General features: G+C 37.1%; 1 protein-coding gene across 2 annotated transcripts in view; it reads left to right on the forward strand.

The window, feature by feature from the left end:
* rxrab (retinoid x receptor, alpha b) overlaps positions 1-15,136 on the forward strand; it is a 108,544-nt gene that overhangs the window by 56,363 nt on the left and 37,045 nt on the right. For both annotated transcript variants that reach the window (XM_077231843.1, XM_077231845.1), the window contains one exon: positions 5,220-5,464. In XM_077231843.1, coding sequence (XP_077087958.1) covers positions 5,220-5,464 — 245 coding nt within the window. The remainder of the gene's footprint in view (positions 1-5,219; positions 5,465-15,136) is intronic.

A 15,136-nucleotide genomic window follows, 5' to 3' on the forward strand; every position in this document is an offset into this window, starting at 1 on the left:
GAACCTGATGACCACACGCACTGCTTGATACAAACCCGTGTTTGTGTAGATCTGCAAAGGTCAGACCAGTGTTAAAGAAAAGTAGGATGAAACAGAGAGGAGAAATAAGGTGCTCAGGAAGTGTCAGACTAAACACATTAGCGAAGGTTTGATTTAAACACTCTGTGCTGATTGAATGTAGGAAGCCACGAAACCACTCTCTTCCTCTATATTCAAATGACTCTGCAGCACTGCTGAGCTAGAGCGAATTGAAAACAGACTCATCTGTGTTGTTTATGACTGATTCACCCCTTTTTTAGCTCAAGTGTCTAGTTTTGTACCCGTTTAAAGAGTTCAGTTCGTAAAAATATTGGGAGTCATCGAGTGCTAACCTCATCAATAATACTGAGGTAATGATTACTCAGTGATGACCATGCTTTTTAATATTAATGGTGCTAAGGTAAGCATCATTATTAATAGGTCTTATATGTAGGGATTTAGACAAATGCATAAGCCTTAATTTTAAGCCAGACGCAGAGCAAATGATAAAACCGGTGGATAAATACTAGAAGAAGAATATCATATAGAGAAAATTACTTTTTTTGACTTAGGCCAACAGAGACTAAGCAACCGTCTATAGAACAACCATTCATAACACCCTATCACATAGCAACACATTAAAACCCACTCAAAGTGGATAGCAAAAATTGCATAGCAACAACCTGGCAATCACCAACAACACCATAGCATTGTGGCGGTGAGATTTCTATGAAAAACACCAAAAAGAAAATGTTTTAAATGTTATCACTCTTACTCTTTGCTGCATATGTGCAAAATGAAGTACTGAAGTAAAATTATAGTAAAATTATATATTATGCAATATATCAATTATTATTCATACGTATTTATTTAAATGTTAATTATTTAATAATCAGTTTATTAGCATTAAATAAATTCAAAGTGATTTACATAAAACTGACTACAAATAATAATAAAAGGTCCATGAGAAATAAAATATAACAATAAAGAGTAAGTATTAATATATTTAATGTATTGACAAGAGCAAAGAAAAGAAAAGAAAATAACAAAATAGAAATACAATTAATGTGCTCAGTCAGTTAATACACATTAATATGTGTTTTTATTCTGGATTAAAATAAAATAAAATAATTACAAAGTAATAAATAAATAAATAAATAATACATTAGAATGTTAATCTATAAAGATTTCCACTCTTTCTTAGCTTGTATCAAACTCAGTAGCATTGCGAGTTATGATCTTGTCATCTTTGTTTCCATGCGGTTCAGCAGTGTGTTGTGTTGTGATGAAGTCAACCCTTTGCTCTGCCTTCCCATCATCCCTCATCCTCCGACTAATCAGGCCTCTGCTCTGCTTCTCGCTGCCTCATTAGCAAACTGTAACGATGTTTTGCTCAAATACATGTTGCTTAGGCTGGCGGTATATCCTTATCCCCTAGTCTGTTTATCTCCCACCCTTGATTTACATTTCAGTGAGTACGTGTTTGTGGCAATTGAGTAAACACTTTGTGTGGCAGTGTTTATATAGCGGTCGAGTCAAGATTGTTGTGTTTACGTGATAATGCCAAATCATATTCTTAATTGACACAGAGACTCTACTGGTTGTCTATATTAAAATAAAACCGAGCCAAAATTCACAGTGTTGAGATATTAATGACATTGTTTTTGTATTCCAGGGGTTTAGCTTTGAATCTGGACATAAACTCGTATGTGAAGCAGGATACTTCAGTGAGCTTAACTGTAGTAGACTGTAACAAATGATCTTTCGAGGTTGTGATTGAAACTAAAACTGGAGTAAGTTTCAATGTTTAATTAAATGTGTTACTTGCCATTTCTTTGTAGCTATTTATGAAATTCACTTGCAATTAAGTTGTTTCAAAGTAAATCCAACACCACATATTTTTCAGTGTAGGCCAGTTTTATGCTTAGTTAGGCTGTAGTTCTCAGAGGAAGGATTTGAGCTGCAAATCTTGCTGTCAGCATGTGGTCATCTTTGGGAGAAAACCACAATCTTCTGTTGCTCAGAATAGCTATGATTCTCATTCAAATTAGTTTTGTGGTGTATAAATGAACGTGTGTGTGTGAGAGAGAGAGGGGGCGAAACGTCACTTTGAGCCTTCTAATGATCTTCCTACACACCTTGTTTATGATCTGAAATGTTCGTTCAGTGCTCTGGGAATGTGTGTATAGGTGTGTATTGATGTTTATAGTCTGTGTGAATGTACATGCCTATAGTATGTACCTGTGCCCAAAAGTTGTGCAATATGTTGACAGGAGAGAAGGTGTGTGCATGTATGTGGTGTGTCAGAGACACGTATCGCCGACCATCATTTGTTGCCGACTCATAATCTGTCATGCAGTTAGGATGAGAAACCAGATCACAACCAATTTAAACTGTCCAGCGAAGGCTTTCAGACAGATTTTTAAAAGAAAACATGAGTGTGCATGAGCTTTCTGCTTTTTTAAGATACGTTTTGTAGAAATGCTGGTGACAGGGCTGGTTTGGGATGGCGAAAAGAATCCCTGGTGTAAATTCAAACTGACAGATCTTAAACTTACACAGCTCCTCATTATCTTCAGTGGTTTGGTTTCACATTGGTATTTGCATTAAAGGGGGTAGTTCACTCCAACATAAAAATTCATAATTTAATTGTAAGTAGCATGTAAATAACTGCCCACTGATAACAGCACACATGTTTTTAGTATGGTATAACAAAATCTAATAGTGTCACACTATACCTATGGGTGTACCGTCATACCACCCAACAATACTCAGTCATAATATGCATATTATATAAACTTAAACACACTGTACAATTGTTTTGCCATCTAAAAAGTATACATTATGTGGTAACATCTAAATGGACTGCTTCAAATTAAAGAAATTTTTTAATATTTTTCAACAAACTTGACAATATTGGGATTTAAACCAATGAAAGTAATTTTTATTTATCAAATCAAGTAGAAATATCTCTTAAAGTAATTGCTGATGTCACGACTGTTTAGGTTTTGTTCATTTTTTCATGTTCTCAGTTTATATTTTAATGTCTTTTATTTTGAAGTTCATGTTTACTGGGTCACCTGTTCTTATCATGTGTCATGTTCTGATTTGTTCCTTAGTACGTGTCTTGTTTTCATTGGTTACTTTGTTTCATGTGTCGTGTTCTTATTGGTTCTTGTTTCATTAGTTATGCCTGTTCATGTTTGCGTTGCTACTTTGTCATGTATTGAAGAATAGTATTCTGGTCCATGCTCCATGTCATTGTTTATTGTTACGTTCATAGTTCGAGATTTGTTGAATGTCAGGATTGATTTTTTTGTTTTTTTGTTTCACAGTTTTGGATCTTCACTATTTTGAATAAACGGTTCTCCTCACCATACTTTTCGTCTTCTCCATGTAAGCTGGCATTAGAGCTGACATGATAAAATCATAGGAATGACATCATTATTATTTATTTTTTTGTGCCAATTAACAGTGCAGCCCATGATGAGTAACAGGACATTTTGTCAGTTGCCATGTAGCTCCGCCCACAGTGAAAAAATCCCTATATTGTATATTAAACATCATTTTCTGATTGTCAGTGATTTTGTTTTGTCGCTCAAGAGTTTCCATTTCAGTGGAAAGATGTTACTTGTCATTGGACTTAAGACATGTGATATAAAAGAACCTTGCTGATTTTAATAGAATAACATGATTGTGTTCATGCTTTTCAATAAAAATCATATTACAAACTTTCTTTTCCCAGAGAAACACACTGAATGACTAATAGCCTTCAGAATGTTCCACAATAAGCAATATTTTCTTTGACACTTGAATTGTTACCTTTTCCTGAGATGTGTTGCTGCATGTATAGGAAGATTGATATTGTTTTCATTTCAGTCAAGGTCTTGTAGCTGTGGGGGGAAAACAAGGATGAGTAATTAAGCCCTCTGTGTTTTCTCAGCATGTGTTTACTCTCTTTGTAAGAGAAGGCAAGTTGTGGCTGAAGTCCACTGTGTTATCAGAGTAGACAATGTCAACAAATCAACTGACAGTATGGTAAATATGTAGGATACGTATAGAAGAGCAAACACAAACTCACACTAACGTTTTCATGTTTTATTGGGACTTTCCATATACATAATGATTTTTATATTGTACAAACTGTATATTCATTCCCTAACCCTAAACACAACCATCACAGAAAACTTTCTGTATTTATATATTTTCAAAAAGCAAATATTTTTCAAGCTGTTTTCCTCATGGGGACCAAAAATGTCCCCACAAGGACAAGGATTTCTGATATTGCAATAATTGTATCCCCATAACGTAAGGTTTACTAGGACCACACACACAGACAATTATGTCAAACACAGTGTGTATGTACACAGTGTGTGTGCGAGTACCCACATATAATTAGTATGATAATACTTCTTGAAGGATACATAATAATATATATTAGTGTTTGGGGTCAGTAAAACATTTTCTTATGCTCATCAAGGCTGTATTCATTTAATCAAAAATACAGTAAAAACATTAATATTGTAAAATATTATTACTTTTTTAAAATAACTGTGTTTTGTTGAATATATTTAAAAATATTCACTACTCACTGCTCCTAATATGTATGCACTTACTTGGATGGGTTAGAACTTGGCCTTCACATCATGTCACTTATTTTATATAGAAATGTCAATATTATTTAATATCAAAATAAAATATAATTTATCATTTATTTTTTTTCATAACATCCACTTATAATGTCTTATTATGTACCAATATCAACTGTTAATGTATTTATCAGTATATTTAATTAATTTGTTACATTAATTATTTTAATAATTTGACTTATGTTAATTGTCATAGTTTTTTTATGATGATTTAGCACCTTCTCTGTGACTTCTTGAATTAGAAAGTTAGAAAAAATTAGAATTAGAAAATTAGAATTAGAAAAAAAAACATTTTTTTTTGTAAATGTTTACACTGTGCATTAAAGACTTTTATTTTAAAAGTTTAAGGAAAACCTTAAAATCTTGGTCATTAGTCAATTTTTTTAATTTAATGGATATTTGCACTCGATTTTGACATTCTTAAACCTTTTCACAACAGCAGCTGTGTAAAATAACCTAACGTAGACGCAATTGCATTATTTACCTCACAATGCAGAATATTCCTGAAATTTCCTTTGTGTATAACACTTTTTCCCTCTCGCCGTCCTGCAGACTCTTCTGGTCAGCTCTCGTCGCCTCCTTTGAGCTCCTCCATGGGTCACCGAGGCATCAGTAACCATCCTCTGCACCAGCCCCTGCTCAGCCCGTCTGCCATGAGCTCCAGCCCGGGTCAGCTGCACTCACCCATCAACGGCCTGTCCTCGCCGTTCCCCGTCATCAGCTCGCCCTTGGGCCATCCCTCCATGAGCGGCCCGTCCTCCACCAGCATGACCTTCAGACCCAGTCTAAGCCCACAGGTAAGACATCACTGCATTTACTCTGGACTTATTTAACAGCTTCAGCATCAATTGCTGAGAATGGCCAAGTGCTATTACAGATTCTTTCAGAGGTATGCAACCAATCAATATTTTTTTCAACATGTTCTCAGGCTCAGCTTGAACTGAATTTTCCTGCTCAATTGGCTGAACTTGACCTGAACTCTGCTGAAAATTAAAGATCTGTTTTAAAGAGTATGATTGCTCAAATGGGTTTGATTGCATGATTAGATGGTGCACAACATCACACACAGGGACACAAACATTTATTCAAGTCTTTACCTCATTTATTGAGCCAGTCAATTTAGTAAGGTTTTGAAAAAATGCTTTTAACAAGCTTGTCTTGCTACAATGAGACATGGTCATCTGCTTGTTCAAAGCAAATATAATTGATTTGTCAATAGTGGCGAAGGCTATCTGCATAACTCATGAAAAATGCTAGTAATTATAAAGTTTAGACATTCAAGGCATTTAGAACTACATAAATAGTTTCATTGTATTTTCCATATGGCATACTTGGATACACACTTGCATTTTATACACAGTGTAGCTCATTAATTTGATCAATCAGAGTTTAGTGGCCTCAATTGCGCTTTATTTCGTGCTGCAGTCTTCCGCTTATTCACAGAAAATCTAATAAATTCGGCATCAGTGCTATCAGCTTTATGATTGGCTTTTATTTAATAACACATAGCTTAAAAAGTTCTGCTGAAGCAGCGTTTTATTGGTGGAAAATGCAGCTTCTTGTAAAAATGTTGTGGTGTTATTGGATTTCTGTTAAATCCCTCTCACTGTGAGTGGGGTTTTATGAGACATCATACAAGGAATATTACAGTTTCCAAGGGATGTAATTCCACTTTTGTATTATAATTGTCTACGTTTGTTTTCCAGGAAAGCATACAGCTTTGATTAATATTTTATATTTAAGCATACATGTAGGTGATTTACTTGAGCCTTTTTTAAGGTATCTAGATAAGAAAAAAACCGATAAACGTTTAAAATAGGCATTTGTACTCAGGCATTTAGAGCAGAACATGTTGTTCACTGTGTATGCTTTAGTTAATGAAAAGATTGAATGCAGGTGGAACTCTTTCTGTTTTTAAAATCCGATTGCCTACATCAGTGATATTAATCAATGCTAGTTTTAAGTAATTAAAGAATATACACATAGACATAAAGATGATTAAACTTAAATGTCCACGTTATAAGTTGGCATAGTCAGGGCTGTTGTCAAGGATTCATAACATTCATAAGATAAAATAAAATGACATTACATTATTTGAATACACAGAAGAGTAAATTAGTGACGCATCGATTGTATTTAATATAAGAAACATTAAAGAAAACAATATTTTCATTTGATTAAAAACTACTGACTTTTTCAGCATGAAACGGATATCATTAAAGGTGTTAGTTATTTAAGAAAAAAATAGATAAAGTAAGATAAATAAAGATAAAGTAAATGGATGAGAACAATAAGTCAAAAGCTATATTCATAGTGCAACTGGCTATATATTTCAGTGATTGTGTCACCATTAGTCAGAATATTGTTTAATTATACTTTTTTCAATTTGTTAGAATTAACATAAATAATTATGAGACACGACATTGTACCAGTTATCTGGACACATTCATCTTTAGTTTCACTTTTCTTTCAGTTTTGTTTTCACATGTGTTCCTTTGTTTGAGTTTTCCAGCTAATCATCAGTTCCCATGGACACTCATCAGATCATCACACCTGTTCGTCATCTTCTCATTATCACTGTCTATTTAAGTTTCTCACCTTCATTCTTTTTTGTCGGTTGTTGTCCGTGCGTGTGTTACACATGCTGTTACGTTTTCCTTCCTCTTCATGGATTACCTAAGTTTGTTTTCATCAAAATACCCTTTTGTTCATTGAAACACCTTTGAAGTCTCCTTCATCCGCATCATCTTCATCTTGTGACAGAACAACCGACCAAATGGAACATGCAGTATGGTTTTCTTTTTTGGCTCGTGAGAGCCAGGATTTTTTAACCTTCAATGGACAATTCTGCCTTGCCGTCACCAGCCCCTTTGATGACGAAACCCTGCAGTCACAGTTCTGGATTGGGGCGAATTACAATCACCCCGTAGACCTGCTAGACACCTCTGGATTCTGGAGAGTATTTACCCCCTGTCCAGAACACAGCCGGACCCAAAGTCCGTTCCACTACCATCAACCATGGATGAAACCTGTGAGCCCCCCGCAGAAGGAAAGCTGCCAGCCGCTGCGACATGTCAGCCTGTGCCCGAAGATAAAAGGTCAGCTTGGACCTTTGCCCAGGAAGAGGAGCCCTCCATTGAGTCTGAACAGGGGTGTGAACCCACGACATCAATGGCCGAGGGTATTTTGGTGGATTTTGAGACTGAGGACTGGCTGATTGACTTCAGCATGGAGGTATGGGGCAGTCATGGCCTAATGGTAACAGAATAGGACTGGTGACCCAAAGGTTGCTGGTTTGATTCCAGTACCGGCAGGAATATGACTGAGGTGTCCTTGAGCAAGGCACCTAACCCCCAATCGCTCCCCGGGCGCCACTCAAGGCTGCCCGCTGCTCCGGGTGTGTGTATCCACGTTTGCAGTGTGTGTGTTCACTACTCACTACTCTGCTCCTAATGTGTGTGCACTTACTTGGATGGGTTAAATGCAGAGGTCAAATTCCAAGTATGGGTTACCATACTTGGCCATCACGTGTCACTTTCACTTTCACTTTCACTTTCACTTTCACTTTCACTTTCACTTTTTTTAACAACCTGTCCCGGGAATGTATACACTCTCCCGGGACACTGAATGTCCCGGTTTTCAAATGGCTATGTGAACATGTCCCGGTTTTCTAAAGGCTACGATGAATATGTCCCGGTTTGCGCAAGTCTATGTGAATATGTATGTTAAAACAGCGCGCGCATGACAGAGAGGTAGAGAGCAAGAGACCTTACGTGTGTGTGCTAGTCTGCGTGTGTGCCTCATGAAGCGCATGTAAGACAGCATTGCCTAAAGCCAGCCACCTACACAGCTGCAGGTGTAGCCTGCCATTGTTGTTATAGACCCCTTTTGCACCGACGTCACAATTACGTCACAGCGTTAGCTGGAGGCAAAACAAAGTGAAAACTGGAGGCGGCCAATACAAACCAGCACAGATTCGGCTACATAATAAGGATATTAAGTTATTATTATTTTTATTGAATGTCATCTTGTTGTGTTTCTGGGTGCTAGAATCACCTACAGGATCCAATTTGAAATTTTAGCGCATAATGTTTTCTAAATTATTGTGATTATTTGTGAATCATCAATGATTGTATACATTGTTGTGATTGATTGTGGTAGACTTTTTGAAGAACCAGGTAAGAAAGAATAATCAAAGACATAGTTAATTAATATAATTTAAATACATTAAAAAAAAAATATTTCCTGAAAATATTCACATCATTAAAATTGCACTGTAATGTCACTCTTTACATTGTCGTCTTCTGGTCTTGGCGCTGGGCAGGACCGCGCAATGTAACATTGCCACAAGTCAAGACCATTCATAGTTATAGGCATCTAAAGATTTATATGCCCTCAGTTTGTCTTTACGCTCGGTTTCTCTATCAGTTGTAGAAGTCAGGCCATTCACTCACCCGAGGTAACATTAATCCTGTCAGATCGTTCATCCATTGACTGAGCGTGTATGGGTCGGCCAATCTGGTTCCGTCCGTTAAAATTAACTTTTGCAAATAACAATCGCGGTCCTGGACAGTGAGTGACCTTGCACATTAAGATAAAATCTGACTAAAATTGTTAAAAAACAAGCCAACAAAACTTGCAAACTACCGTTAGTGAAGCGGCCAGAGCGATTGCCTCCACCTGGCTCCGCCCACATAAAAACGTCATCATGTTTACCAACTGAAAAGGGGTCTATAGCTCTAGCCGTTCGCCAGTAGGGTAAACGTTTCTATGGTAACAGCGAGTTAGACCAATCAGCAGACGTTGCTGCTACGCTTAGGATTGTGGGTAGTGTAGTTATTTTTCATAAGATCGCGGATAAAACACGTTTTCTTAAAACAAGGTTGATTTCATACGAACTTATAGCTTCTACAGGAGCAAAAACCGTCGTTTCAAAACCTCATACCTCATGGTCTTTCTACCTCGGATAGTTTAGACATTATGGCTGATAATCTAAATCCTTATCGAGAAATAATGTTGACCGGAAGTTCTGTATCCCTACTCCGCGTTCCGGAAGCAGGAAGTGTGACATAGGCCTATTTTGGAATGTTAAACAGTTCCTAGACAGCACCACTGACTGTATGAACTTTCTTACTGTTTCCTCTGAACCATCGCTGTTTCTGGACAGTACAGACACCTTCATTGACAGTCCCCCAGCCCCGGCTCTGCTGGAGGTTGTCAGCCCTTTTGCATCTCCTGCAATGCCAAGTAGTCATGTCAAGCCTCAGGTCCTGCAAGCACCATCAGCACCTGAGCAGATAGAACCTGTGGCTCTGGCTCTGGCCTCAGATCGTCTCGCTCCGTCTCGCCCTGCCAACCTATTAGCTCCGACTTGGCTCCACCAGACACCCTTGGCCTTGCAGCTCCAGCGGGTTCCTTTGTCCCACCGGCTCCCCCTTGGTCATGTTCCTCCAACTCTATGGCTGGAGAGGGCTCCTCTTTCCCTTCGGGTACGCCTCGGTCTTCCATCACACCTGCATCTCCTCAGCCCTTGGGCATTCTTCCTCAGATGATCGTTGCAGCGGCATCGCCTAGGCTCCTCTCCGTTTGCGCTCTGGGATCCATCGGCCGTCCCCAAGTTAGCCTCCACACCACATTGGCTCCTCCCTCCCTCGACTCCACCGTGGGCTGATGTCGCTGGGCTCCAGGTCTGTGCCGTCGGACGCCTATCATCATCACCTCCGGGATCTCGTCGTCTGAATAACACCATCCCCTCATCTGTCTCCTTCACTGTGTCATCACCTCTGCCACCTCCTAAGCCCCCTCCCTCCCTCACTCACTCACTCACTCACTTCTGCTACTACGGTACGAGGTCGTGTCTACTGGGAGGGGGCGTTCTGTCACAGTTGTCTGGACTCATTTTTTATGTATTTATTTATACAGTTTAGAGTTACAGTTACAGGGACAGTGCACATTAATAAACATTTATGTAAATGTGCCAGTTCAGCCAACTTGGCTAATTTTCAACTGTAGTCCCTGGTCAGGTGTAATGTCAGATAAAATACATTAAAACAATCAACAATTCTTATACATACAATAAATTACATTTCATAAGAATACAGAAAGTACATTTAAACAAGGACAACAAAACATAAAACAAGGCAAAGCACGCTTCAGGTGATTTGAATAACTACAAAGTATTGGCACACACTTGATTGTCTTTTAACCATGATTTTAAGTTAATTTTAAATGACCAATATGAATCACAATCTCTGATAGACGTTGGCAAACTGTTCCATGTGTGAGCTGCTCTCACAGAAAGCTGACTGTCCAAAGGCAGTTCTCCTCATTTGTATTACACAATCACAATCACAATCGTGTCTAACAGCAGTTGTTTTCTGCTTTATAAAAGTAGTAAGTGGGGGGAGCCAAGCCATGTAAAATTTTATAGACAAGACAAGCATCTGTAAATTTGATAAGATTGTCCAAGGTCATTAATCTTTTTTTTAAGGCAGTAACAGTGGTGATAGGTATTTGGCTTCCTATCAAGCACCTTAGAAGCTTGATGGTAAAGTAGCTGCACCGGTTTAAGTGTTGTACTGGAGGCTTGTGCCCAGCTAGTCAAACAGTATAACAAATATGGCATGATCATGGCATTAAAATATATTGTTGCTGCCTTGGTAGTTAGACAATTTCTGATATGACGGAAAATTTAACAAGTTGAATTTGACTGTATTTATAACTTTTTTTTAATGTTAGATTAGAATCAATTATTATACCTAGATATGTAAAATCAGAGACCGTTGACAGCTGTTCCCCTGCAATATAAATATTGGGTGTGGAATTATCTGTTGACCTCTTCGTGAAAAAAATTGTTCAGAAGCGGTTTTCTTTATGTTTAAATGAAGACAGGTATTATTAAGCCATTGCATGACATCGGCCATCACTGCCGTGAGCTTAAATGCTACTTGCTGCTTGGTCGGCGCATGTACGTAAATGGCAGTATCGTCTGCATACATTTGAATCTCAGACTCATTGCTGACAGTGGGAAGATCATTTATGTATAGGCTAAACAACAGGGGTTGCTCTAAAATTGATCCCGGAGGTACACCAATATCACAATTGATGGCCGATGACACCTCATCATTTATCTTGACCATTTGTTCTCGGTCTTCCAGATAGGACTGCATCCATTTAATAACATTGGGGGAGACATTGAACACTGACAGCTCTTTGAGTAGGACACCATGATCCACAGTGTCAAAAGCTTTCTTTAGGTCTAATAATATGGCCCCAACAACTCCTCTTTTAACTTATTTAGATTTCACATTCTCCAGGAAAAAGCAGTTTGCAGTTTCCGTTGAATTATTGGATCTAAAACCAAACTGCATAGGATGCCATCTGAAAGGGCTGTTGTTGAGGTGGCTAGTATGTTTTTCTACATATCTTTCAATTACCTTTGACACGATAGGTACTATGCTGATTGCCCTGTAGTTACAGACCTTTGATGTATCACCTGTTTTGTGGATCGTTGTTATTATACAGTAGCTGTCTTCCAAGCTTTTGGATAAATTCCTTCGTTAATGGATCTATTAATAATATGTGTTAATGGACTAGAAACACTCATTAAACACTTTCAGGAACACTGTGTCCAGTCCATACACATCTTTGGCTAAGGAATTCTTTAGGGAACTTATTATCATTCTCACCTTAGCTTCAGAAATGTCCTGAATCTCAAATATAGGTTTATTGTATCATAGTTAATGGATTAATGGATAGTTTATGTATCAGTGCTGTTACTGATTCTACAAAGTATGAATTAAAAGTTGCTACTATTTGAGGTTCGTCGGGTGTAATACTATTAACACAGATTTCGAGGCGCTGTTCATTACCATTATGATGTTTTCCTGTCAACCTCTTTATGTTCTCGCAAATCAGTTTGGTATTTCCCTTTGCTTGGTCTATGACATTAAGAAAAAAATTTGCTTTTGCTTTCCTAATCTCTTTTGTTACCTTATTTGGTAACACTTTATTTTACAGTGTCCTTGTTACATATGTTCCATGTACTTACCGTAGTAATGAGTAAATTATCCATAATTAGATGCAACTAACCCTCAACCAAAACCTTATCCTACCCTAACCCTATAGTACATGTAGTTAATTATTATTACTCAGTACTTAAATATATAATTACACTGTAACAATGACACCTTAAAATAAAGTGTAACCCCTTATTTTGTAGTCCTACAAACTTTAGTCTATTAGTTACTAGTTTTGATTTTAGGGCTGCTTTCAATGCCGAATCTCGTTCTCTCATCAATTTGTGTATATCACTACTCAACCATGGAAAAGTTTTTTGTTTTTTTTTGTCCTGCAGTCAGGTTTAGTTATCCTTAAGAAATTATTCATTGTACGTTGGATTGTGGAGAAAAAAATCTGACAGTCAGAGTCAACATCAGAGTAAGACTAGATTATTCCATTCCATTTAATTGCATTTTTAATTGCAGTCATTTTGTTGTCCCTTAGGTATTCTGAGCTGACTAGGCTTTTTTACACCATAATTAAAACACCTTTTTGACAACACTTTGACAACACATTGATCTTTAGTTTCACTTTCATTGACTTTCAGTTTTGTTTTCAATCACATGTTCCTTTGTTTGAGTTTTCTCGCCAGTCATCAGTTCCCATGATCACTCATCATATCATCACACCTGTTCGTCATCTCCTCATTGTCACTGTCTATTTAAGTTTCTCACCTTCATTCTGTGTTTGTCGGTTGTTGTGTGTGTGTTACACACACTCTTATGCTCCCTTCCTCTTCATGGATTATCTGAGTTTGTTTTTATTAAAATACCCTTTTGTTCATTGAAACCTTTTTGAACTCTCCCTCATTATATTCATTGTGTGACATGTATAATGTTAGTGTATCAATGTTTTGTTGTCTGACAAACTATTTACAACACTAAATAATACTGATGTGTATAGGTTTGATTTAAAATGTCGATGTTTATTCTTTTAAGGATATAGAATAATATATGCAGGATATAGAATGAGGAATGTCACATCTTATTGCTTTTTTTTTTTGCTTGTCTTATTTAAATTAAATGCTTTTCGTAGTAGCCAATTGTCATTTGATTTAAAATATTGTGTCCGTGTAAAGTGAAGAACATAAGGACACGTTGTAGAGCAACATAGTATAATTGACTGAACAAATGTTTAAATCCCAGCTGAATTTTTTTCATTGCACTGGAGTTTGTAGAACCACTCTGTATGAGTGTGTTTGAATTACAAATGAAATCATGAATGTTTAACTTTATATCTGTAGAGATAAGTAAGATGTATTCAAGTCAGACTTTGGCACAGTGAGATCATTGAGTGCCTGCCAGAGTAATTTGAGAATCAGTAAAGCCATTTAGTGTAACTAGTCATATCAAATAACAGCCTTTTATAAATTCATTTGAAGACTGTGGGATGTTATCAGACACCAGATGGTATATGAGAACTGAAATCCCTGCAATACAGTTTAAGATTAACCACACACTATACTCATTAGGGAAAAGTTATTTTAAAGGGTTTCATCTGATCATTTATTTCCCCCTTATATCACCTCCCTTCCACTACCAGTATTAAAGTGTTCACTCATTACTGTTGTACTGTTGTAATGGAAACAAGTTCCTATTAAAAACAAGTTTACATTGGCACAAAAAAATTATGCCATTTTTTCTTTCCAACACCTCATGTCAGACAGCTTTAATTTGGCTGCTAAATGAAGTGGGGGCGTTTCACATTAATGGTGTTGCCTTAAGTAATGGTGGTTGGGCTTAAGGAGAGGCGACTTGGAGGTGCCCTGGCCCCCATTCATCCTCATTAGCCCCGTCAGAGTGCTTGATCTCTGACCGCATGGTGTCAAACACGGCCTTAGTGTGCCACATGGGCTTTCTACTTTTTATTGGCATGCTAAATCGGTTCAGAAGAGGCCCGGTTGGGGCCTGGTCAGGGCCCAATCGCACAGGAAATGAGCTGGCTTGTTAAAATCTGCAGTTTAGCCATGTGGTGTGTGTCAGAAAGAAACTCTTTTAACACCCTGCCAATTCAATCTCCTCCTACACACAGACAGATACACATTTCTACATGTACATATACACTACTGTTCAAAAGTTTGGGATCAGTAAGATTTTTAAATGTTCAACGAAGCTACATTTATTGGTATATAGTCAAAAATAGTAGTATTGTGTAATAATTTTGTTTTTCTTATGGTAATATTCACTACCATACTAATGCTCAGTAATATTATTATAATATTATGATTATCAAATATATATAATATATTATATCATATTGTTATATATTATATACATTATATTTTTTGTTGTAATGTGTTTTTTATGTCGTTTATTTTTTCAAATAAAAATATTTTGTAACATTATAGAAGTCTTTACTGTACCACCTAACAATATAGTGGACCATGGATTTAAAGGGGCATTCGACAA

Source organism: Siphateles boraxobius, unplaced genomic scaffold (assembly GCF_051911475.1).
Source record: "Siphateles boraxobius isolate OS27281-9 unplaced genomic scaffold, OSU_SipBor_1 16, whole genome shotgun sequence".
Lineage (NCBI taxonomy): Eukaryota > Metazoa > Chordata > Actinopteri > Cypriniformes > Leuciscidae > Siphateles > Siphateles boraxobius.